Below are 24,065 nucleotides of genomic sequence, written 5' to 3'. Positions count from 1 at the left end.
ACGAGCTGAAATTTTTGCGTACAGATATTTTCACGAATTGCTACTTGGAGGACGTTTTCGCGTGTTGTTAATTTCGCGGTTGCGAGAGTCTAACTGAACTTAGTTATTTGTGCGTTTTTATTTTCGCGTGTTGTTATTTTCGCGGTTCAAAGGCGATAAAACCACTGCGAAAATTTCAGCTCATACAGTAACTGTGATGAGAAATCATATGAAACTTGAAATTACATAGTTTTCCTGTAATATGCTTGACTGCAATTAATTCCCCCCACCCCCCCCCCCCCCCCCAGCTCTGTTTGTTTAATTTTACAGTATTTGGTAAAGTCAACTTTACCGTGGATTGGATTTTTAACTTTAACCCTTTCCACTGATGGCAAAGTTTTTTCTAACAACTTTTTATCTCAGTGTCAACATCATGAAAACCCATTTGTGCATTATCAATTGCATATGAGTCATTTGAATGAGGGCCAAAACAAATTGTTTATGAAATGGGGATGGTCATGATAACAACCTGCTGGTACAGACCTTTGGATACATTGATTTGATGTAACACAAGGCAAAAACACGACCTCCCATAATACCCTGCTCTCTCCCATATTATGTCCTCTTACTGCAGCAAACAAGCCTGATTTGAGCAAGAGTTTTTTAAAAGGGAATTCTGTACCAGTTCAAATTTAGTCTGAAAAGAGATAGTAACATTGTACAAGCACAACAGTGAAAATTTGATTAAAATTGGATGAAATTCAGGGGGAAGTTAGGCATTTGAAAAGTTTCACAAATTTTCACAAGAGTTCTTGAAAAATCAATATGAATATGCAAATAGTGAGTTGATGATATCATCACCTCTCAACTTGCCATGTATAGCGAGGTATCCGCACCTCGTCAGGGGCCCGAATACCGTCACCCCCCGCTTAAAATTGTTTTAAGCGCACTGAACAAAAATTTATGCCCGGGACTGTGTTCAGTATGCTTGAAACTTGGCAGGGCCAAGCAAATTTTGGTGAAAACTGAACAGTTTTTCGCGAAAATCGGAAATTTTAATCGGAATAGGACCCTACGTGTTATAAGTATCACCACTGTCCCCGCACGCATCTTTTACGTGTATGTCTATGGGAGCATCGCTGTCACCCGCACACGTCTTTTACGTGCTTTGTCTATGGGAGCGCGGGTGACGAGTTGCGGGCCCCTTCCTTAGCGCACAGCTATTTCGCATCGTTCGCGTTTGACGACGATAGCTGCAAATTTTCGATATCGATCAGTGAGCTTGTGATTCCATTGGAATTTTCAGCATTTTTCCTGTATGTGAGTTGGATTTCAAAGAATTTCAGTGGTGAAATGTGATTCAAATATGCGCAAACATTAACTATGACGACGTGCGGGTCACCCAAGTATATAGCTTGAAAATAAAATCTTAAAAATTTCCAGTTTTTGTGTTTATATTTTTGTGGAAATGCAATCATGCACCAGTCTCAAATCCTATATCCCACTGACTGTCATTTACTCCTTTCAGTAACTCATGCATTTTTGGCCAGCTCCTGGCCCAAGCTAATTTGGCCCGCGCCAAGCAGTAAAAATTGCGTTCAGTAACTATAGCAGAGCCGCGCTACTTTTACGATGACCCATTCACGAACTCGGCCATGTAAGGGATAACTACCATGGTAACTAAACATGCTCTGGCGGAGGGCACAGCCAGGTAATTGTGACCTTTGACCGCCCAAGGAATTTTGGCCCAAGCCTGGCGCTGCTGTCATTCACAAACTCTTTGATCGGCACCAGGCCCGAGCCTGGCATGGTCCGCGCCTCTTGCTAGCTTCAGCAGCGCTAAAATAGTTCACTCCTGGCACGGGCCACTTTGGCCTGAACCATTCATAAACTCAAAATTTTACAACTTAGCTCGAGCCTGGCCCGAGCCAGAGGAGTTACTGAAAGGGGTAATTGTTATCTACTGACAGAAAAACCAAAGAAGAAACATTTCATGGATGAATGAAGCAACGGGTATTGCCAATGCAATCGGAGTATATAGTGTTTCATCATCACTACACAATGATATTGCATAATTACAAACAAATTTACACAATGAGTAACTGGAAATTGAGGGAAATCCCAAATACTGTGAAAGTGGAAATTTCCGAAATGCGCGACTACAAGACTAGCGCGTTTGTTACAAGCTTGCTATATGTACCATTATTAGATCTTGATTATCTTGATTCCGTGGAACTAAAAACATATGAAATTCATCTTATTTGGCTCAGTGCAAAAACACTTGCAAAGAAATAATCGCTTTTACAGTATTCTCAATGAAAGGGGAAGTCTCTTGCACAGCACCTATAATGTTCACAAAAATGACGAAGTAAAGTGTTTTCAATTTAGTGCTCAAGCAGAAATTGAAGTCATTCTATCTTCTTATAGTCTGTACATATCTTCCACATTCTAAGCAGATTTAAAGATTTCAAAAAGAAAATCTTGCAAGATGATGGTACTGAGGGAGAACATGTACTTTTCTAGTGACTCAGCATTCCCTACCACCCCCCTCCCCCTCCCAAAAAAAAGAGAGATTCCTGGCATGTCTGCTTAAAATTCAGATTATACATTAAAAAAAATGAAAAGGTTAATTTTCTCTTTTAGCTTCCCTCCTGGGAATATGGACGACTTCATGTCCTCCCTGGCATGATAGCTCCTTGAAGGCCCTACGGGGTCACCACCACTGCTGTCTATATTCAAGTACATTAACCTGTTGAGGACGGACTGGTTTTGCTACTACACGCATTTCCCATAGACACCTGCCCAAGTATACTCGGGACTCGTCCTCAACCGGGTTAATATAACCTACACATGTATACCAGGTATCCAACACTTGTATACCCATATTATGCGGACTAAGCCAATATACAAAATATTAAAGCAAGGCATTTCTTTGCATGCATCATATCATTTTCTTGCTGTATGGAATACTCACATATCATGCATACGACTTGGGATAGGGTCATTAAAAAAGTAATTTGCATCCAAGAATCTCTACAGAGAGCTGATGATCAGATTTGATGGACCAGTTTAATGGCTGAGATATTGGTTGGTCAAATGCAGACTGTGTACTAAAATCCAGGGCTAATAGTAATACTTATCTGAACACCAGGTTTGAATTGTTAAAGTAGTGAAATTAGCTTGTAATGACTAAAACTCTACCCCCCCCCCTTTTCCTATTTTTTTTTTGCCTTTGCTTCACTTATTCATGAAAGCTATAAAGTGTAATTTCTGGCGAGAGGCATTTCATCAGTTCTTTGGCACTTCACTGTTTTCTCGAAACTTGAACATTTAAAGCCAGATGCTATTCCACATTCAACAACAAGAACCAAAAATATGCAATATTAAACTGATACAAGGAAGTTTCATTGAAATTTCCCCTAAAACAACAAAATGATGGAATAATTTTTCATATGTTTTAGAGGACCAAGTCAAATTGATCGAAATAACATTTATGCAAATGATGAGGTCAACTCACACAAGTCTTCCACTTGCCTTCACATCAAATCTTCACTAAACTTCTTTTTTTTTAATGACATTAAACACAGATACACTATTTACACTGCAGCCAATCACTGTAAGTTATCATAACAGAGCAGTGACATCATTTGACTGGGAGGGGGTTACTGTCTCACGGTTAACTCATTATTTTCTTTATTATTTAGTATCAACCACTTGTTTACAATCTGTATCTACAGACACATGAGAGCCATCACTTTGTTTAGCTGTGTCCTGCTAACACATTCCAGCACGCTGAGACTTTGAGTAGAAAGCTAGGAAAGGACACACTGAGTCATGTGGGTGAGCTAGTGTGCAATAAATGCCCATGGTGATCAATACTGTGAGATTTTGAGCAGTGCTGAATAACTGCATTACTATGATTGAGTGTGAACGGAAGGGTAAATATTGGCAAATTATATCCTTGCAGAACCATCAAGTGAGAATGGCCCTAAAGCACCCTCCTTTTCCACTATGAGATACCTGAGCATGGAACATGAATCCCATACAACAGAGAAACCAGTGTGCCTCTCTCAGCCAGGGGTGATTGTGCCTTCACTACGCAGGTTGCATTAGTAATACTCAACATAATTAGAAAGCAGCACAGAGCACACACATCCTTCTTTTCCTGAAACTTTAAAAGAAAATTGCATAAATCCCTGAAATTTGATCTACTCTATGAACATTCTAAATCATAATAACCATCATTTATGATGAGCAGGAAGGCATATATTGTCACAGCAAGCAAGGTGTGACTGTACCTTAGCAATTGGCAACATGCATGCATTCTCACAGGGAAAAAAAATTCCTGACGTCAGCAATTAAATGAAGGAGAATATGTATAGGAATGTGTAGGCTGTTTGCTGATAACATTCATACACACAAGATATCAGCTATTTAGTCATCTCAGACAAAATTGCTGACCTCATTTTAAAGAATGCTTGTTACAAACAGTTCACATGAAAGAAGCCATATGAAATCAGAGAGGGAGATATATAAATGGATATGGCAGAAATAAGGATTTTCAAGATTTAAAGATGTTGGAGAAATACAACAGAAAGGGTATAAACTAAAAGAAGAAAAAAAAAGGCTCTTAAAAACAAAAAACTTTCAAAATCAAGGAATGCGGGATGTGCTGATTGGACATTTCCACTGACCATTCTGGACAATATGATCATTGCACATTTATAATGTCACCTGCACTTTCCCTGCCTGGAATATTATCTATATCTCCATGACCTTGTAACTCTATTTGAATGTCTGATGATATCTGACAACGTCAAATACAGCAGAGGGGAAGAACAAGCCACCATAAACAAGCGTAGACTACCAATGAAGTGATGAACACGACTGATATTACTACACCTGTACAATGGACATGAATAACACTCATCTACACGTATGTTTACTCCTGTCTTGGAGTGAAAGTACATACTCTACAGTAGAATACTGGTTTCCCGCACTTTCACTGTTCATTTCCTTGAGTTAAAATAAATCATTGCACTACTGTACAGAAGAAGCAATTCAAAAGGTTAGAATACAATTACACACTCATGGCAGATGAAAACAATTAAATTAGTGAATGTGTGTGTGTGTGCATATGCGTGTGTGTTACACTCTTAAATGCAAAGGTGAGACTTAAGCAAAGATTGATACCAATAGTATTACTGTATTGACCTGACCTCCTCACAGTTCAAAAATGATCTTTTATATATGTACACTGTAAAACTATCCTATATACTTACATTGTACATGTATGTCTGTTGCAAAATAACATTTAATATTATCAAAGAAAAGGAAAGAGAGGAGAAAACTGAATATAAAGAAGTGATATGATTGAAGAAAAAGCGAGACTATGGACATACCACTATTACAAGCAACGTAATTATTTCAGCCCTTTTTGCACAATTCCAATAATACCAAAAGACTCTGAATTTCACTGTGGATACTGTGCATTCTTTCTATACTGTAAATGCCACATATTTCACAAAGTTTTTATTTTTGCAAATTTTGCAAGATGGGTGCTATTCATGAATTAAACAACATGCGAAAATATCAACTCGGACCCAGACATAAATGTGACATGCACACATACATTTCTCTGTTCAGTATTGTACTCCATGAACACATATTTAACCACTTGTAAAATTGTCTGGAAGTCCCGATTCGTGAAAAATTAAACCCGCTAAATATATGGCATATATAAAATATCTCTCTCTCTTTCTGTCCGTCCCCTCCCATTGTCCTCCCCTCCCCCTTTCTCTCTCTCTCTCTCTCTCTCTCTCTCTCTCTCTCTCTGCAGAGATAGAGATTCTTTGCTCATATGAATACAGATAACGGGGATGGCAGATCATTTGAGTGCATGCATCAGGCCACATAAGATGGCCGTTGGTGATTATCATCAGACCAGACACATGCATTGCTGTCCATGCTGAGTGGCGTCAGCCACTAAAGCCAAGCTAACCTTTTCTCAAGGCTGTTATTTGCATTTTCTTCAGCCCATATCATCTAGTATTTTACAAAGCCCATATTTGTCACCAAAAATTTCACAAACGTTTGTGTCTTTCCATGGGTAGTGCAGTATGAGAAGAAGATGAATTATTTGTATCCAATGTTCAGTCAAACCATTTTGCTCATGTCATATAGGTCTACAGTTTCAATGATATAAGAACATTACTCAAATTAAATCCTCTGCTTTCATCTTGCATACCATCTATACATGTATAGATATAGTTTTAATGGGAAGAAGATAGGACAGGCAAAGCACATCTGTGGTCATTATAAAATATGTTCTTCACATTTCAATTTAACTAAAACAATTGATACCGGTACTTAAATATGTCCTTGCATATGTCAATTCCCTGAAAGGGCTGCAATTCTTAGTAAATAGAAAAAGTGCATTTAATATATTCTAGATATGCAAAATGGTGATAATTAATATTCAATACTAAAACTCCATGAACATGTTGAGGCATCTGGTATGTCCCCCCCCCCCCCCCCCCCGAAAAAAACAACAATGTCATCAAAACAATAATAACCACATATTTAGGAAAGAAGAGAAGCTGTCGATGAGCCTGAGGAAGAGAATAGCTTCAGGTTCAATGTAGTTCATCAAATCCCACTTGGCAAGCTGGTCACATTCAATACTATTCCTGCTGATTGTATCCCCACTGTTCTCTGGACAGGAATGATATCAGTGTGTTCTCATTTCGGTGATTGCCAAAAATGTCAGACAGCTAATTCTGTGTAGCAGTCCAACTTTCCTACTTGATACAAACACCATTCATTATTACCTCTATATCTCTACTTATTTCATACAATAGCTTGCTAACACATATTCCTTCCTCCTCTCTATCTACAGTATCATATTTCTTCTTTTTTTTTAAATCTCCGTTAGCATTCAATTCAATTCAGAATTTCAATTCAACTTTATTTTCATTTCCATTAAATAAACATGAAACATTCATGCAATCCTTTCTCCTATATTCATCGTTTTCTACAGCTCGTCCAAGAAATGCTGTTTACCCAAAATTCATGACACAAACAACTCATCAAAGTAATTATTAGCAATATCAAGTCTTTCCACTTGATGGAAAAACAGAAAGTCTGCCAAATCTGTTCACACAATCTTTACCTACCACACATTCATGTTTCTTGATGGAAGTATAATGCACAGAATATTAGTTCTTCATTTCCATCTCCGTATTTTTGTTTCCCCTTTATTCCTCTATCCATCCTCAGGTTACAAGTCCCCCTCTCAGCTTTCGCCACAACTTGCACACCATCAAACTTGTCAACCAGCAATTCCCAATGTGTATGACTTGCATCCACTGCATTTCTTAGGCCAAACATCATCAGCCAAGCATGACTCATCTGTTGTTAAACTGAGGCAGACATGTGGCCGGCATTAAAGGATCGCTGTGCCATCAGCAGCAAACCGCCCATCATATCAACCTATGGGTATCTATAGCTCTGTCATCAAATATCAAGCATGCCTGGGATGATAAATTGATTTCACAGCTTCCTTTACACACTTATACCCTATTTGTGTCTTCTTTAGAACTGCCTAAAAACAGAGAGCTTTAATTCACTTGATATTATCACTAATGTCGTCAGTAGGACTGTTAGAATGACATAAATACATGCACCATGTAAAGCTTTAAAGCACAAATTTCATGTAAAATAATCTTAACATTTCTAATGCAATTATCCTATAAAAACTTTTTATCTTATAAATGCAGTGCATTCTACTTGTAGACATACAATACAGACATGGACTGCTTCAAAATTTTCAGAAAATTCTATACACAGGTATCAGACCTATTGGTATCAATAAATAATGAATCATCATGAATGTAAAAGTGCATGTAACATCAAAATAATCCATACATAAACAATAATATATTATTAAAAAAGATGTGTATTGTAAAACCAGAAATTTTCACACGCACGAATGTTTCATGAATATCACGAGAGGCCAAGGTTCACAAAAGTTTTTGTCTATGCAATGCAATAAATGCCAGTGGCAAATTGTGAAAGATTCCATGTCATGAAAAATGTCTTTAGTTCTAATTTGTGAAAGTTACACGCTGCCAATGTTTCTGGTTTTACAGTGACCAAAGACCAGCATAAGATTTCTGAAACCTTCTCTCCTCTTCCTTTCAACATATCTATTTATGTGTACAATTCGTATACTGTACGAGCTGAAATTTTCGCGGTGGTTTTATTTTCGCGAATTTCGCGAATCACCTTTAAACCGCGAAAATGACAACACGCGAAAATAACAACGCGCAAATAGTTACGTTCAGTTAGACCTTCGCAACCGCGAAATTAACAACACGCGCAAATGTCCTCCAAGTAGCAATTCGCGAAAATATCTGTACGCGAAAATTTCAGCTCGTACAGTATATTGTATACCTGTCCCCATCTCATCTGTTCTCTCTGGCTCTTGTGGTATATGTTGCACCACTACTACAAGTTGTATCACATATCATGCTGCATTCATTTTTACAAAATCATGCTAATCTTAATGAAGGACTTTCATATGAGCTGTAACACATTTGTAATACTGGACTTTGGAGCATGCATTATTTCCTGGTAAAAGTATAGGTACTCACAACTGTAACAGATACAAAGGAATTTCCAGTCAGGGAACAGTGATCATTCTTTCATGGTGACTAATATGTTCTTGCTTTGTTAAACAAATCTCATTGAGTAATGTTAGGAAGGTAAAGACAGAGGAACAAATGCTACATGCATCATTGTTTGCTACAAAATTACATCAGGGCAGAGTTAGAGAAGGATATCTGCAATGGTTAGAAATTTAGAAGATTTGCAAAAGGGCAGTGACCTGCAATGTACTAGAAAACTAGCACAAGAAACTTTTCTCAGTATGAAGCATATACTGTATACGCCGAATATTTTGTGATGTTTTTATTTTCATGAATTTCGCGAGTCAGGTGCTATTTGCGAAATTAAAGACACGCGAAAATATTGGCTCTGATCCCGATGTGGATGTGACGTACGTGTGTACATTTCTCCATTCAGTACAGGTCACTACAGGACTCCACGATCGCGAATTTAACCACTCGCGAAATCGTCAAGAATTCCCGATTTGTGAAAATTTAGACTCGCGAAATATATGGCGTATACAGTATACAGGCACATCTCTTCCAATTTTCTATGTCATGTTTTGGAAGATATAGGCCTACAATTATGTACATGTATCTGCTTCAGTTGAAACATGCCCAGCACATGGCAGTATGCATTAAATCCCCTGATCAATGGGGCCTTGGAAAATAAGACTGGCAAAACACCCAGGCTGTGGTATTGGCATGACACAGAGGGATACCTTGAACTTGGAGTAATTCCACATTACCACAGGCAGGATGCCTGCAAGGCTGCCATGCACTAACATTCAAACCTGTCAAAGTCAATCCTCAAACCTAAATGCTATTACATGTATAGTCAGTACAATGATATCACACACACACACACACACTAGTAGATAATAATTTACTCTAGTGGCAGTTTTCACAGGCTTCTGTTAATTTTTTTTTTTTTCAATACAGGAGAACACAAGATTGTTTGTACTGTCAAATTATTGTCTTAATATGAGTTTTAACTAGGGATTCACATTTGATGGTAACATGAGGCTCTGGCATTGAGTCTCCAATAAATGACTGGGCAATTTGAGGTAATGCCCACAATTCTCGCTTGACTGACGCTATCTGAAATAAGATCTGATTTGTTTCCCTTTTTCCAGCAGTCCTTTGAGATGAATGTATGCCATGACTTGTGATAACCAATATTCTCTCTCTCTGAATCTTGCTCATGTATACTTCAATCCACCTTACACACAGTCCACAGTGAAAGTCATGACTACAGGACTTCTGCAGCATATCAAAATGTACAGCTGCCTTGATTTTATCGACATACATTATGTATAAAATTGAAATTTGCCTCAGTTTGGCTACAGATTACCCCACAGGCCAGGCAACAGTTTTCAACACTTTTGACAATCTATTTCACATCATATTCACAGATTATAGCTGCCATAAATATTTCCACATTGACCTGGGTTTTTATTCTTATTTCCATCTGAAGTACCACACACTTATAAGGAGCAAGGTAAAACATAGAACATTGCTTTGAGTCCACATAACAACATATTAACACAATGCATCATTGTAACATGTAACTCTTGAGAGCAAGTGTTCATCTTACAAAATTTATTTCTCCATATGAGACTTAAAAATAAACTGTAGGGCCTATCATACAGCACTTTATTCAAAGTGTTCTTAATGTTAATCAGTAACTGAATGAATGTTATCTTACTTGAGGCAATGCATACCACTGATCACATGGATTACAATATTTGCTTCCATCTGCAGATTTCTATATCAGTGTTGCTCTAACAATAACAGGTATCAACTTGCTTGTGAGATAGTATTCATATAACAGTCAAGATGTTCACAAACACAGTACTATCATTTGAATAAATAACAGAAACACTGTATACTTCCTCACTGCACAAAGCTACATTGCACCATACACCTGATACTACAGCTGTTTAAGCAAGCAAAATTTACAGTATCAACAATACATGAGGATTTACAATTGCAAGAAAAATAGTTAATCCAAAAATAGACCAATGTGGCAGGGCAACAATCTAGTTGTGTGTGTGCATTTATTGATGTTGATATTAATCATAGAAACTGACTTCATCTTTATAGCAACCACAGACATTCAAGGATACAATTTGTGTGTGCTGTATCTAACAACTTTTCTAATGTACACGAGAACAAATTGTGTATCACAACATGTCTCGAAATACTAACTACCCCCAGAAAAAAAAAAATGCACAAACAAGACCGAACAAATATTTTTATTTTCAGCACGTTTCTATTAAAGAAATCTTTCATAACAAGCTTTGATCTTCTTTTAGCTCCTTGAAGATAATCCTGAGTATACTCGGGCAGGTGTCTATGGGAAATGTCTGTCAAGTACGTTAAAGCAAAATCGGTTCGATCTCCATGGGTTAAGAATTTTCTACCAGTGGATGTTGAGGGCTTTATCAAACCAGCATAATTATGAATACCGGAGCAACTTAAACCAGAATAACTGTTCGACATGGAAGGGTAAATTACTGACTATGTTGCTTGGAAGAAAGATATACTGTACATGTACAGTGTGGACACAGTGCCATTATGGGAAACATATAAAAAATGATGCCTGAACTCTTGATGAAATAACATGGCCATACTCAATCAAAATGATACTTAATCATGAAATCCTACAGCAGCAATGATAGATTTGTTCAGATATTAAAGGCACTGAGGGCCATATACTTTCACAACCCCCCCCCCCCCCAAAAAAAAACAAACAAACAAACAAAAAACACGAAACAACTTTCGACTGAGATTTTTTGAGAATTTATACTGGATAGACTTTAGCTGCTTGAATTGCCTTGGTCACTGTGATACAACCAATCCAAAATCTGTATGAGGGAAGATTTATACATCGTACATCAATGTTCCCTGAGGCACAAGAAAACGAGTTCTCGAGAAAAGAAAGAAGCAACAACAAAACAAAAACACCAGCAGCGTCAAGATATGGTAATGATTTCCGATAAGTCATCCTAAATTTTCTCCCATGACGTCACGCTGAAACCAGATACTGAATATGCTCTCATGACACACCGCTAGCGTCCACGACATGCATCAAAATTAAAGAAGAGAAACATATGGCAGAAGTATATCTTGCTGGGACACTCGAACCTTTCCTTCCTTGTTCATGTTCTCTACTTTACGTATTCATAATGAGTATATTTTGCAAAATGGCATTGGGAAATGTCACATTCATAATGAGCTCAATTTATAAATATACTGTACAGTTGTATGTGAATAGTTTGCTCAGGTAACATACAAAATAATTTATTGGAAATACTGAATTATTTTGTAGGTTTAACTACATGTACATACAATATGTTTAAACTATTAAAGAGGAGCACTGACCACATGACGAACAACAGTCCACTTGATATTACAGAAAACATTATTTGAACTGTCTTCACGAAATAGACGATATCTTGAAATGAGTTTTTTCTCTTATAATTTATGCACTTCTTAAAAGACAGTGCCAATTTCCCATCTACTGTTAATTGAAGATGAAGATTCAGATTTCCAATTGATAATCTTACGATAACTTGAAGTACTGTCTGGAACATTTCCCATATTATTTCTATGTGCAAGGTTCAAAATAAGGTGGTTTCCTTACAGCCCTAGAATTTGCACTGTACAGTGTACGTGCTCAAATGCGTCATTGTATTTTTACATATCCTGACATTTACACACTGGATCCAGCTTCTGGAAGAGAACATCTCAAAGACAAGCCAACTGTAATTGTACAACCCATGAGCCACATGGTCTGAACAGCATGTTAGGAAGTGGCTTCTATGCAACATTATCCTACCACAAACATGAAATATTTTCCCACGCAGAAATTTGGGCAAATTTCATGCTTGCTTGAAAAATTGCAAAAGCAGTGTCACACAACTATTATGTGAGATAATGATTTTTGTGTACAAATGCTCTCATCTTTGAAATAACAAGCACAGTTTGCAGAGATTGGCCATGTACAAATTAATTCCCATTCCCCAAACATTTTTTTTTTAAAATTTCTACAGCATATCTACTTTTTATTAGAGGAATATAATCAAATGTTAGTAGCCAGAAGGATTAAACCATTTCTCATCAATACTGGCAAAGGTAAACATGCCACTGTCAATGTCAGAATCTGTACACATAACTTTACATTGTCAAAATGAGGAAAACAAAAGTTATACACTATGAGAGTAAATAATGCTTGAAGTAAATATACAATGTACACCTTCATGTCCTGCACAGTAGCAGCCAGAAATCTGGGTGTTTCTCACACTCATACTTGCTATGGATGATGTAACAGATATAATGAGATAACATGTAGAGTCAAATTTTGTCACTCATTGGAGAATTACGAAGCCCCTTGGTAAACTGTTGGTACCCTGTGACAGTTCCCCCTGCCCTTCCCCCAGCAAAGAAGCTGTATGATACACTGTACTGTAAAAGCTATTATTTTCATGAGGGTCTAATTCTTGCCAATTTCAAGAATTACTGTTTGGCCGCAAATTTAGCATGTTAAAACATTGCAGGCCCTAGTGTTCTTCGAGCCTTGGCGTCAAAATCACAAAAAGAACTCACAATAATGTCTTTACCTCCTCATTCGCAAAAATATCTGTACGCGAAATTAATGTCAGCTTTTATAGTATGATGCATTACAAGACAAAAAAAAAAAAAAAGAATACATAGAATGTGGGTAAATGAAGCCAGCCATCTCACATATTCTGTTTTTCTCTCTCTTTAAAACAGGTTAACAAGCTGGCACATGTGGATAAAATCCAAATCTGACCCCATCAAGGCTGAGGTAAATTGGCCAAAGATGCTACTAGGGTTGGTTTGTCAAACTTCATCAAGGCAACAAATTGTTTACTATGGACAGTCAGCTGACAGTAATAACCAAACAAGATCAGCAAGAAGCTACAGCTCTGAACACAATCACAGGTTCCCAATGTAGAACTTTGTATCTATAGAGAATATTATATTTTATAAAATGGGTTCAAGAATGTAGCCAATTGGAAGCGCTGAAATGAGTCACGTGTGCGTGCATTAATTTTTACTATCATGCACGGCCTTGCAAAAAAGCGTAAAGTCACTGACGTCACAATGTTTACACTAGCAGTGCGCACTTAATCAGTTGTTACAAGTGCGTCGCGCGCTACCATACGCGCTGTCAATCCTGTAAACAACTTCTCGTTCGGGCTGCCAGCCGGCCTTTCTTGTGCACAACAATCATGTGGCGTACGTATACGCTTATACGTACAGTACTTACATGTGCGGGATTTCCGAGTGCGACGTGCGTAAATGTTTGGGACGAACATCCTCGGACGTCTTGACCCACAAAGGTACGTGAAAAACGCTGACAAATGCTGTTAGTTTTCGAATTTTCGACCCATTTTATAAAACAAATGATGCACAGGATTATTTCGTGGCGTTAGTGGAGGCGTAGCTCACTCTCGGGTATTTACAATGTAGTGCAACATGCACTCGGCTTCGCCTCGTGCATGTTTCACAATTGTAAATACCCTCGAGTGCACTATATGCCTACACTAACGCACTCTATCCTGTGCATCATTTGTATAATATAGACCCAGTACAAGTATCTGTCCAGTAGATCAACTATGTACAAATTGTATGTACAGTAATGACTAACATGGTATCCTGAATTGTTCTAGCTAAGATGCAGCACTTCTCACAAATGAAATTAAAGCACTGCTATGATCCAGACTATAGTCCTGGCATTGAGCCTGTTCACTGCCACATTTGCATCCTGTATACTTGCTGGACTATGTGTGTACTTATCAGCTTTTGTTACCTCCCAACTTACAGCTAACAGATGATAGACCGATACTACTGTACTTAGTTACCATTGTCAACTCCTGTGATTCTAGAGGACACAAACAATGTAATGACCTACTTATCTTGATCTCTCTTCACCCTTTTGTACCTTACTAAAGTTTCCCCTGCTCATTTAACTGTCACTCATCAGCAAACCTTGTTATACCTATACATGTACACTGTGTACACATATTACTTTGTAAATCAGGACCGAACAAATGGTGAGTCGTTACATTTGTGGGTTTGTGATCCGAATCACAGTGATGGAATGAGAAATCTAGGTCTTCAGCACTACAATTATATTCATACACTGGTATTGAAATATGGACTACAGTTGAACCTCTCGTATCCGGACAAGTCGGGACCGGGGCTCATCTGGATAAGGGATTTGGCCGGATACGGGAGACTCAATGCTTTATACATGTGCATATACATACACATGTACTGATGTAGCCCATTGTAGTACCACATGTAGTAATGTGTATACTGCAACCTTTTCATCGTTACATGTGAGAGGACTCAAGCGCATAATCTTGTGTCCATGTTCTTGCGATGATTTGGGGATGTTTGGGGATGTTAAAATGTCTAAAGGTAAGCAATTTGGAAGGAAATTTGATGTAATGTATGTTAATCATGTTGGAAGTAATATGTAATTCATGTGTGTTTGTGTAGGAGTTCTCAAGGAGTTGGGATTCCCCCTTTCCTCCCGTAATTATCAAAAAAAAAAAAAAAAATCACGGCGAGAATGCGTCCGTATAATAGAGAGATCCGGATAAAGGGAGGCCGGATAAGAGAGGTTCAACTGTATTAGAATACTTGTACAGTTTTTAACATGTTCACTTTTCTCCCTCAAGACCAATTTAGCAAAGGTCCTTACTTCCAGAAGTTTCATAATGATTTAGAAATTGTCAGTTGTTTGCCACAATATTTTGATCGAGACATCTGGCATGAATCTCCTTGACATGACTAAACATGACAGTTTATCTATGCCAGCTTAACCCCTGAGTAAACATGACTGATGCACTTATGATCAACGATTGCAAACAAGGTGAGGAGAGCATGACATATCTCCTTAAATCCTCCCTGCACATTCCTATGAAGAGGAAAGCCAGCTCAAGGGTAACCTGCCAGGACAGATAAAATGGATCCACCACAGAAATTACACCTGCATGGCTCTAACCTTCATCACATCTAGAATGGGGAAACTATGGTCTCGTTCACACACACACACACACACCAAAAATTAACACTTTTTGAAAACTGATATTAGCAATGCAATGTAAAAAAAATGATAATTTTTGTACGTGCACCTGGACACACAGATAAATCTTAAATCTCGCAATACGCATCATGTTGCAAAAATGGGTCCAGCTTGATTTTCTTTTTTGATAATCACAATATCTTGCTTGCATGTTGTGGGTGAATGGCATGCAAAGAAACCATCAAGTTTATTGCTGTTGCTGTTTTCTAATCCCATAATGCAACTCCGCAAACCTGGGTTGCCAGGGTCACACTTTGGTCATTGTTTAGGCATGGGCAGTCTGGAGATTCATAGCCGTTCATGTTGCAGCAGAGTAATTTTGGTTTGTTTGTGTGTGTGTTTTTTTTAATGTCTGAATGATAGCGAAAAAAAAAAAAAATTTGCATCACTATGCAAAAACCAATAACTCCTGTGTGATGTGACCTATTATGCTTCTGGTTGTTTTTACCTCTAATACCATGAAAAAACACTTGTTTTTTCATATTATTTTTTCATATTAATCATTCTTACACCAAGTTGTTTTTATCGAAACTGATTTACAAAGTGCCCTTGATCAACATAAATAAACAATGATAACTCAGTATTTTGAATCGTAACCATGATAAATATCATGGACCATACATACTTGGGTGGGAACAAAACACTGAATAAGTGATGTTTATTCATGTCGATGAAGGGTAATTTATCAATCAGTAGCAATAAAAACAACTTGATGCAAGAATCATTCTAAAATTTCAATGAATATGCAGTATATGTTGCTATAAGGGATTAGAACCATCACTGGCTATGAAGTGAAAACTCAGTAGTCTGTTGGATATGACGCCTGTCTAGCAATCAAGAGGTGGGTTCATATCTGATCCCAGTATTAACGGCCCCTGATTTTTATCATGGCTACTCTTTAAAACACTGAATAATTTGTGGAAGGGCAATTTGTCCATCACTTTCAAACGACACCTCTTTATTTTAAAACGGACATAAACACACAACATATAATGTGTCAATTCACTGAGTAAGAAAATAACATAAGTCCAAACGTATAAATATAATGTCAGTAATCCTGAAAATTTATGCAATTGCCAATTCAATGCCACTTTCAAATGCACTGTATATAAATGTGAGTGTGATACAAAGACTGCTCTCCGTGATGTTCAATGAACTCAATGGCAATTCTATGGAAGACTGTTCTGGAAAGCTTTCCCATACAAACCTGCTCAATTTGCATACTAAATGCTGTCCATAAGTGAGGCGTACACTGCTATACAAATTTTGCCGAGAGGAAACTTGCACAGAGCCACCTAATATTGGGAATTAGCATTTTGGGGGGCTTGAAAATGTTACCAACCTTCTATGCCAGCCAGTCTAAAAGGTTACATTTTATAGTCACTGTCTTTGACACTAATGTAGTGCAGAGGTACAGATTTGTGCACTATGATTACATTTGTGTTTGTGAGAACCTACCACTTATAAATTAAACACACAGAATATTGATGCTAGTCCAAAAACATGGAATTACCAATAATATTATGACAAGACAAAACATAATTCCGCAAAGTTTTGCAAATGAGACATAAGCCCTACAATGTCAAATTGTGTATAGTATTCATGGTGGATAAAGATGGGTTCATTCCTAGCATGATGAACACCTTGACATCAATCCCTGTGGTATCAAACTGTACAGCTGCTGTCTGTAGATAGTCAGCATAGGAACACAACTCCGACCGATTTCCACTTGCACATCTCTAGATTATTATCTGTTGCTAGTGCATATTTATATACACGTACTTGCAGTGAGAGCATGGAGCTAAATTTATGCTCAATGTTAATCTGGCTTGATCTGCTCCTTCTGAAGACCTCCCTCAATCCCCCTTCCTACCCCCCCCCCCAACCCTTTGTCTTTCTCCAACACACAAACACACCTAACAAGACAACAAGAATTCAATTGAAATAAAAATGTTGTCACAAGTTTTGCTTGATGATCTGACAAATCATAGACATTTGACTGCATTCTTATCATCTATCAAGGCAAGATTTTTAAAAAGTACATTGTATTCAGACAAAATGAAGACTTACTTGAATATATGGCAATATCTGAATACATAGATAATAGTGACATAGCTTTGTTCTGAAAACTGATGAGTAATTACTTAATTGTACATTGTTAGAATTTTGTCTAGTTGGTGGGAGTGATTGTCTTCTATGATACACATAGCTATGCAATCAAGCTGCGTGACATACTGAACTGCAAGAATATTTCTATTCTTCTTGTGTGTTTGCTAGAAGAATGAGCTGTAAAGATAACGACACTGTAATTTTTTTCATACAATATTTCATTATTTTGTGACCAAGAAAATACTTGAGTTGGAATAATTGCAAGTTGACAGGATATTCCACACAATGATTGACTTACTTCTGATCATCTTCTGGGCTTCATAGGGCACCGAATAGTCATCCTCTGGTGGGTAAGGATGGCCCACTTCCGGTTTCTCTGGTGGAATGACCATTCCACTCTCTTGTACTGCTTTGAGGACATCTTTGGGATCGCTGTAGTCATCTATTACGATTGGCTGTAGGGAATGACAAAAACAAAATAAATGACCACATGATAAGCTTCTTTCAATTTTTACTCAAGCTGTACGTTTGGCATACACGCAGCAGGGAGAAGTAGAAACCACCAGTTGATTAACCCATTGACGACAGGCTGATTTTGCTAAAACACGCATTTCCCATAGACACTTGCTCGATACACTCAGGACTCATTCTCAATGAGTTAAGCAGGCCCTGTCACACGACAGCATATTGAGCCAATGAATACCCAACGAATTCAAAAATTTTGAAGATACGTTCACATCCGTTGCTAATAATAGAATAGTTGGTGACATGTTTGACATTCTTTGTATTCATTAGCTATTTATAGGGATTCACAGAGATATGCTGAAGCCGATTTTACATTTTGGACATGTTCAAAATAAAAGTCAACTCAAGTGCATATCTTCCAGTGCATCTCTGCACTAGAAATTCTGTAAATCATGATTCAGATGCTATTTGACTCTTGTTGACTTGCAATAGCAATTGAAAAACAGGAAACTGTCACAAAACTGCTGGTAACAAATGAGGGTTACACAACCATGAGTTTTATGTCTCCACATGCAGTTTTTCTCCATCTACAGTAAGTAGTTACAAAACAGGGATATTTCAAGTGGAAAACATATTAAAAAGAGATTTCTCATTTAAAAAGGAATGGAAAATTTTACTCCTTGAGATCTAAAAATGAAACCAAAAGTATCAAAGAGATTTTTCTCATTAGCACAGAACAGAAACTTTTACTCGCTGACATGAAAATGAAAATACAGGGCCGTAATCATAAAAAAGTGTCTCCTAGACGACTTCAGTTATTTTGTGTTAAGACTACGACTTGTCCCTGTTATGACATGGTTAATATAGTCAAACACACAAAAAAGGATGAATTTCTCCAAATCCATTCTGAAAATGCTATCATTTTGGACATTAATGCATTGCAATCCACAGAACCAGCCCATGATTACCATGTACAAGGCAATGAGACTGGTGCTGCTGAGTGCTGCTGCTGCACAGTGTCCATTCCACTGCCTACATTTTGTATACTGCCACTATGGCAGGGCATTAGTATTATACTGTTTGGTAATCACAGAGAGAGGAAAAAACAAAATAATTACACATCAGGATCTACATTTGATGTATTACAGTCATTCTTCGTTGTGGTACAAGGTCACTAACACAACAAAATCTTCATGCATTAAGCACTCAAAATTACTTTTACTTTTTTAAAACCAGGGTACAGTGCTTAAAGGCTTAATTTACCATTTGCAGATGAAACAAAAACCCAGCATTAATGCTTTATAATAGTTCTAAAATGTGAGTTTGGGATAGAACTAACCACTGTAAAAATATGAATCTGTATAATCGATGTTAAGTATTGTTAAATACACAAAATGTGAACAATAGTTACAGTATAATAAAAATGTTTTCAGACTATTAACCATCTATAGTTATGGTTTATAATAGAGAAAATATTGATATCTCCTTAAATATTAGGCTTTATTGAGAAAATTTTATATGGCAGGATGTTTTGTGATACAACAGAGCTACACATATGCATCAAATGTGATATCTTGAAAATTGTTCAATTCACTGTTCCCAAAGGTAAATAGGACCTTTAAATAAGAAGATAATTCAACGAAATGAAGTTTCCTATTTGGTACCCCAGGGTACCAAATACCACATTACATGCACAGCATATTATACTGAATAATTGGAAGTATTCTCTACTCTGAATACAAAGATATAACTGGCACTCAACTGGCCACTCTTCTTCTTCTTCTTCTTCCTGTACTGTGTAAAATCTCGTGAGAGTATATTACTCTGTCTGATATGTGACTCTGATCTCCTTTGATAAATTCAAAATGTGATACACATTCTCATAAAAAAAACTATGAATACTAAATGCAATAGAAACTAAAAACTGCCCATGCTGCCTGGTTTACATAGCTAGTATTAATTTCCTTTGTTATATAGTAGAAGTCTGATATCATTGTACTCCAACCTAGCCATACTCTCCTTCCCTGTGCCAGACTCTCTCCTTCCCCACCCCCAACGAACAAAGGCAGTTGGTGAAAGAAATGCACAACGCCATTTCCTGTACACTTCACAGAAACAGATGGCCAGATACAATGTATGCTGGCTTGGCTGTGACACTGCTTGACCCCTTGACCTTGGTTGGAGAACAGGGGGGACGAAACTTCTATCACAGATGATGTTTTCGTCATTTTGTCTGTCTGCCACATGAAATGACTATACTGTGTGAACAAATCATGTCGGGGGAAACCCTTCTCGATTATAATGAGTGCTGACTCATTCATTTTGTCAATTTCCCTTTAAATCTTTGAGGGAAAAAAAAGATTTGGTTTGGGGGACCCTGCACGTATTCATTAAATGAATGAAGATTGACATGTTTATTCAAATCTTCAAATGTTATTGGAAATAACTCATATTTACTTATGGAATTCATTTGATATAGTTAGCCAGCTGATTGTTTAGCTTAAGAATTGTTGATAACCCCAAGCTTCTTGGGAGCATGATTTTGAAATTTGAAATCATTTGTGCAAAATGCTGCAAATGTCTTGTATATGAAATGATGAAAACATATTGGTACATTTCCATACATTTCTAACAAGGCCCCAGCTTCAGCTACATAGGAGGATGTCATACATACTTCATTTGCGCGTAAAGATGAATCAGATGCAACTACAAAAGAATATTGGAAGAACATTAAAAGTACCGAGAATGTGGCTTCTGCCCATGCATGTAATCTTCATTCACTTGGAAATACTGTATAAGCTGTTATTTTCGCGTACAGATATTTACGGTTTTTGGCGAGATGTTGTTTTCGCGAATTGACGCCGACGCTAACGTACATGCATCATCACCCAAGCGCATTGAGACATTTTTCGCGTGTTGTTAAATTCGCGATCCAACTGTGATTCATGAAATTCGTGAAAATTAAAGCCACATGAAAATATCAGCTTATAAATACACTATAGGGCTTTTTACACTTGTAAATTTTAGCTTAGTCCCGTACCAACGGTGGGGCTAAGGGGGGGGGGGGGGGGGGGGCTTAGCCCCACCGTTGATACGGGACTATCCTTAGCCCACTTTCTGTTTACACTCGTTTTTGCCAAAGTGGGCTAGCCCCACCGATAATCCCGTACTATCTGGCCCGGCAAAATAGCAGGGTTAGCACCACAATTGCGCTGCCAAGCAAGTGAGTGTAAACAGAACGAAAAAATAATCCAGGGCTAAGCGACGGAGACGAAGTCCGACCCCCAATGACCAATCAGACACGAGGTAATCAAGTGCTGTCAGTGCGTGCGTGTACGTGTACAGTGCACAGCGTACCAGTAATCATGAATATTCATGTGGTTTGGAAAGTCCGGGGCTAAGAAATACGAGTATAAAAAGGTCAGTTTTCTCCTTAGCCCCGGACAAGAGATAGTACGGGACTAATTGGCCAGTGTAAAAAGCTGAAAAAATTGGTACGGGACTAACGATAGTCTTGGGTCAGAGAAAGTCTGGGGTTAAGAAACACAAGTGTAAAAAGGCTTAGTTGACATTCATGTATGTGCTATATAATGTAGTCAGGTAGTCAGCTGGAATAAAAGGTAACATGCATCTGACAAGAATCACTGATGTTATATCTAATGCTGGATTGCATAAAATTGAAAAAATGTAGTTGCAATGATATAATTTCTGATAATCATTTAGGCATGCTTATGTTCCTATAAACTGTGAACAACAGTTGATTGATAATCTTGGACATTGCAGAATAGCAACAGATAAGCGATATGAAAACAAGCACCATTACTTTTCTTCCAAGATGAAAATCAAAACCTTTTTCATCTTTCTAATCAGTGTACACTTACAATGCTATCCTTTAATACAACGTACAAGGTGTATCATCATGAATATCAAGTGAAAATATGTAGGGCCTACATGAATGATCATCAACTCCATCAACCTGACGTTCAAGCCATACCGCAATGTTTTCAATAATGGTAACAATAGTACCGCCTGCAATGGCTTCCCTTGATAATTCAACCAGTGGACACAATCAACGGTTCACCTGGACAATGTACAACACGATCAAGCCATGTGTGTCTGGTTCAGGAAAACCCCATCTTTAAAGTAATCAAAGTTTAGTTTCACTCTTCATTTATTTGCACCAAGTGCACAATGCAATATGTGGCATGCCAAGAGACATTCCACTTTAATATCAGAAGTCGAGACTCAAAGTTGATGTTACAATTTACATGTTGTGACATAAGTGGCATCTGTCTATTTGTTTCTTTTTGAGTGCAATACACACTGGTGCATACCATAGAGAATCATCGCACTTCACATAGTCCATGGGCCAGGCCAGATATTGGTACCACCTGGGGTGGCAAAACCTTTTTGGTGTCATTTTGTTTGTCGGGCATACACTATGCTTATCAAGCTATGATAATGTCCACAGCGCTTAGTCTAATATTCAAGACGGCGAAGGGAATATCCAAAGCTTATAATACAGTATTATATCCTTTTATCTAAAAACAGCAACAACAAAAAAGCAATTCCTCGTGAACTTTACCGTATTTTTCAATCATTTATCATTTTCCGGTGAAAACGCTACAGTGAAAACGCTAATACCACGCCAATGCCGCTTTATTTCCATCCAACAATGAAAGATAATGCAAAAACAATGTACCAGTACACTACAATACATTATAATAAATAATGTTGTCAATGAACAGAGTGATTTTTGTTTAAAACTGATGTATTGTTGAAAGGGTAGTATAAAAACAGTATAGATAATCCCTTTTATTAGGAACTTTAGATAATGATAACCGTACATTGTTCTAGATAAAGACTAAGCACACCGCGTGACAGCTGTGGACATCATAACCCTTTGGATATTCCCTTCGCTGCCTTGCATAAAGACTAAGCGCGTCGCGTTTACAACAGAACACCTGTGGACATACAGAAGACAGTGCTCTTCTTTGTCTGGCGGTTAGTTTCGATTTAGAAGTATAGGGATATAAAAATGAGACCAAATTGGTTAAAAATTCATTTATTATGACAAAGCTACTCATTTGGAAATGCTATCATAGCTTGATAAACATATCTATGTCCGACAAACAAAAAGACACCAAAAAGGTTTTGCCACCTCAGGTGGTACCAATAACCCATTTTTCGGCTCTTGGCCCATGGACTAACAAATGAACACTGATATTAAACATCATACCAGGTACAATGTGATGTACATACACCATGTGTCTACGTGTATGTTACATTTTTTAGGTTAATCTAGTACCGGTACATTGGAAACACATCTATGCAATATTTCATCATACGAGTATCGGGTATGCACAAAGAACGACTTCTCTTCGTTAGATTGTATCAAATTTAGCATAAGAAACAATTAATACAAGATTGTAGGTTTCATGTAAGTGAGCAACAATAAAGGGCAACAAAAATCAAAACAAAAAGTGAAACCCTGCACACGTGGAAAATCTGCTGGATTGGAATCAACAGTTTCTTTGTCATTGTTATTCTTGTAAAACTAAACAATGGACCTGCTTGCACTGATATTTCCCGGCTTTTACCCAACATTCTTCTAACTACACTCTTTTGACACTTTATCCCAAGCTACAATTAGTACAATGTATCCAGGGTGTAACTGTTCTCTCACAGCACTAAGTACAGTACATGAACTTCATGCACAG

General features: G+C 37.6%; 1 protein-coding gene across 3 annotated transcripts in view; it reads right to left on the bottom strand.

Annotated features, from left to right (window-relative positions):
* The window catches only part of LOC139736033 (SH2 domain-containing adapter protein F-like), a 90,585-nt gene that overhangs the window by 23,102 nt on the left and 43,418 nt on the right, over window positions 1-24,065 (bottom strand). For all 3 annotated transcript variants that reach the window (XM_071646776.1, XM_071646777.1, XM_071646778.1), the window contains exon 2: window positions 18,179-18,335. In XM_071646776.1, coding sequence (XP_071502877.1) covers window positions 18,179-18,335 — 157 coding nt within the window. The remainder of the gene's footprint in view (window positions 1-18,178; window positions 18,336-24,065) is intronic.

This window comes from Diadema antillarum, unplaced genomic scaffold (genome assembly GCF_040938485.1).
Source record: "Diadema antillarum isolate AM-2024a unplaced genomic scaffold, OU_Dant_1.0 seq00000620_RagTag, whole genome shotgun sequence".
NCBI classification, from domain to species: domain Eukaryota; kingdom Metazoa; phylum Echinodermata; class Echinoidea; order Diadematoida; family Diadematidae; genus Diadema; species Diadema antillarum.
This window is presented reverse-complemented; position numbering and strand designations above follow the sequence as displayed.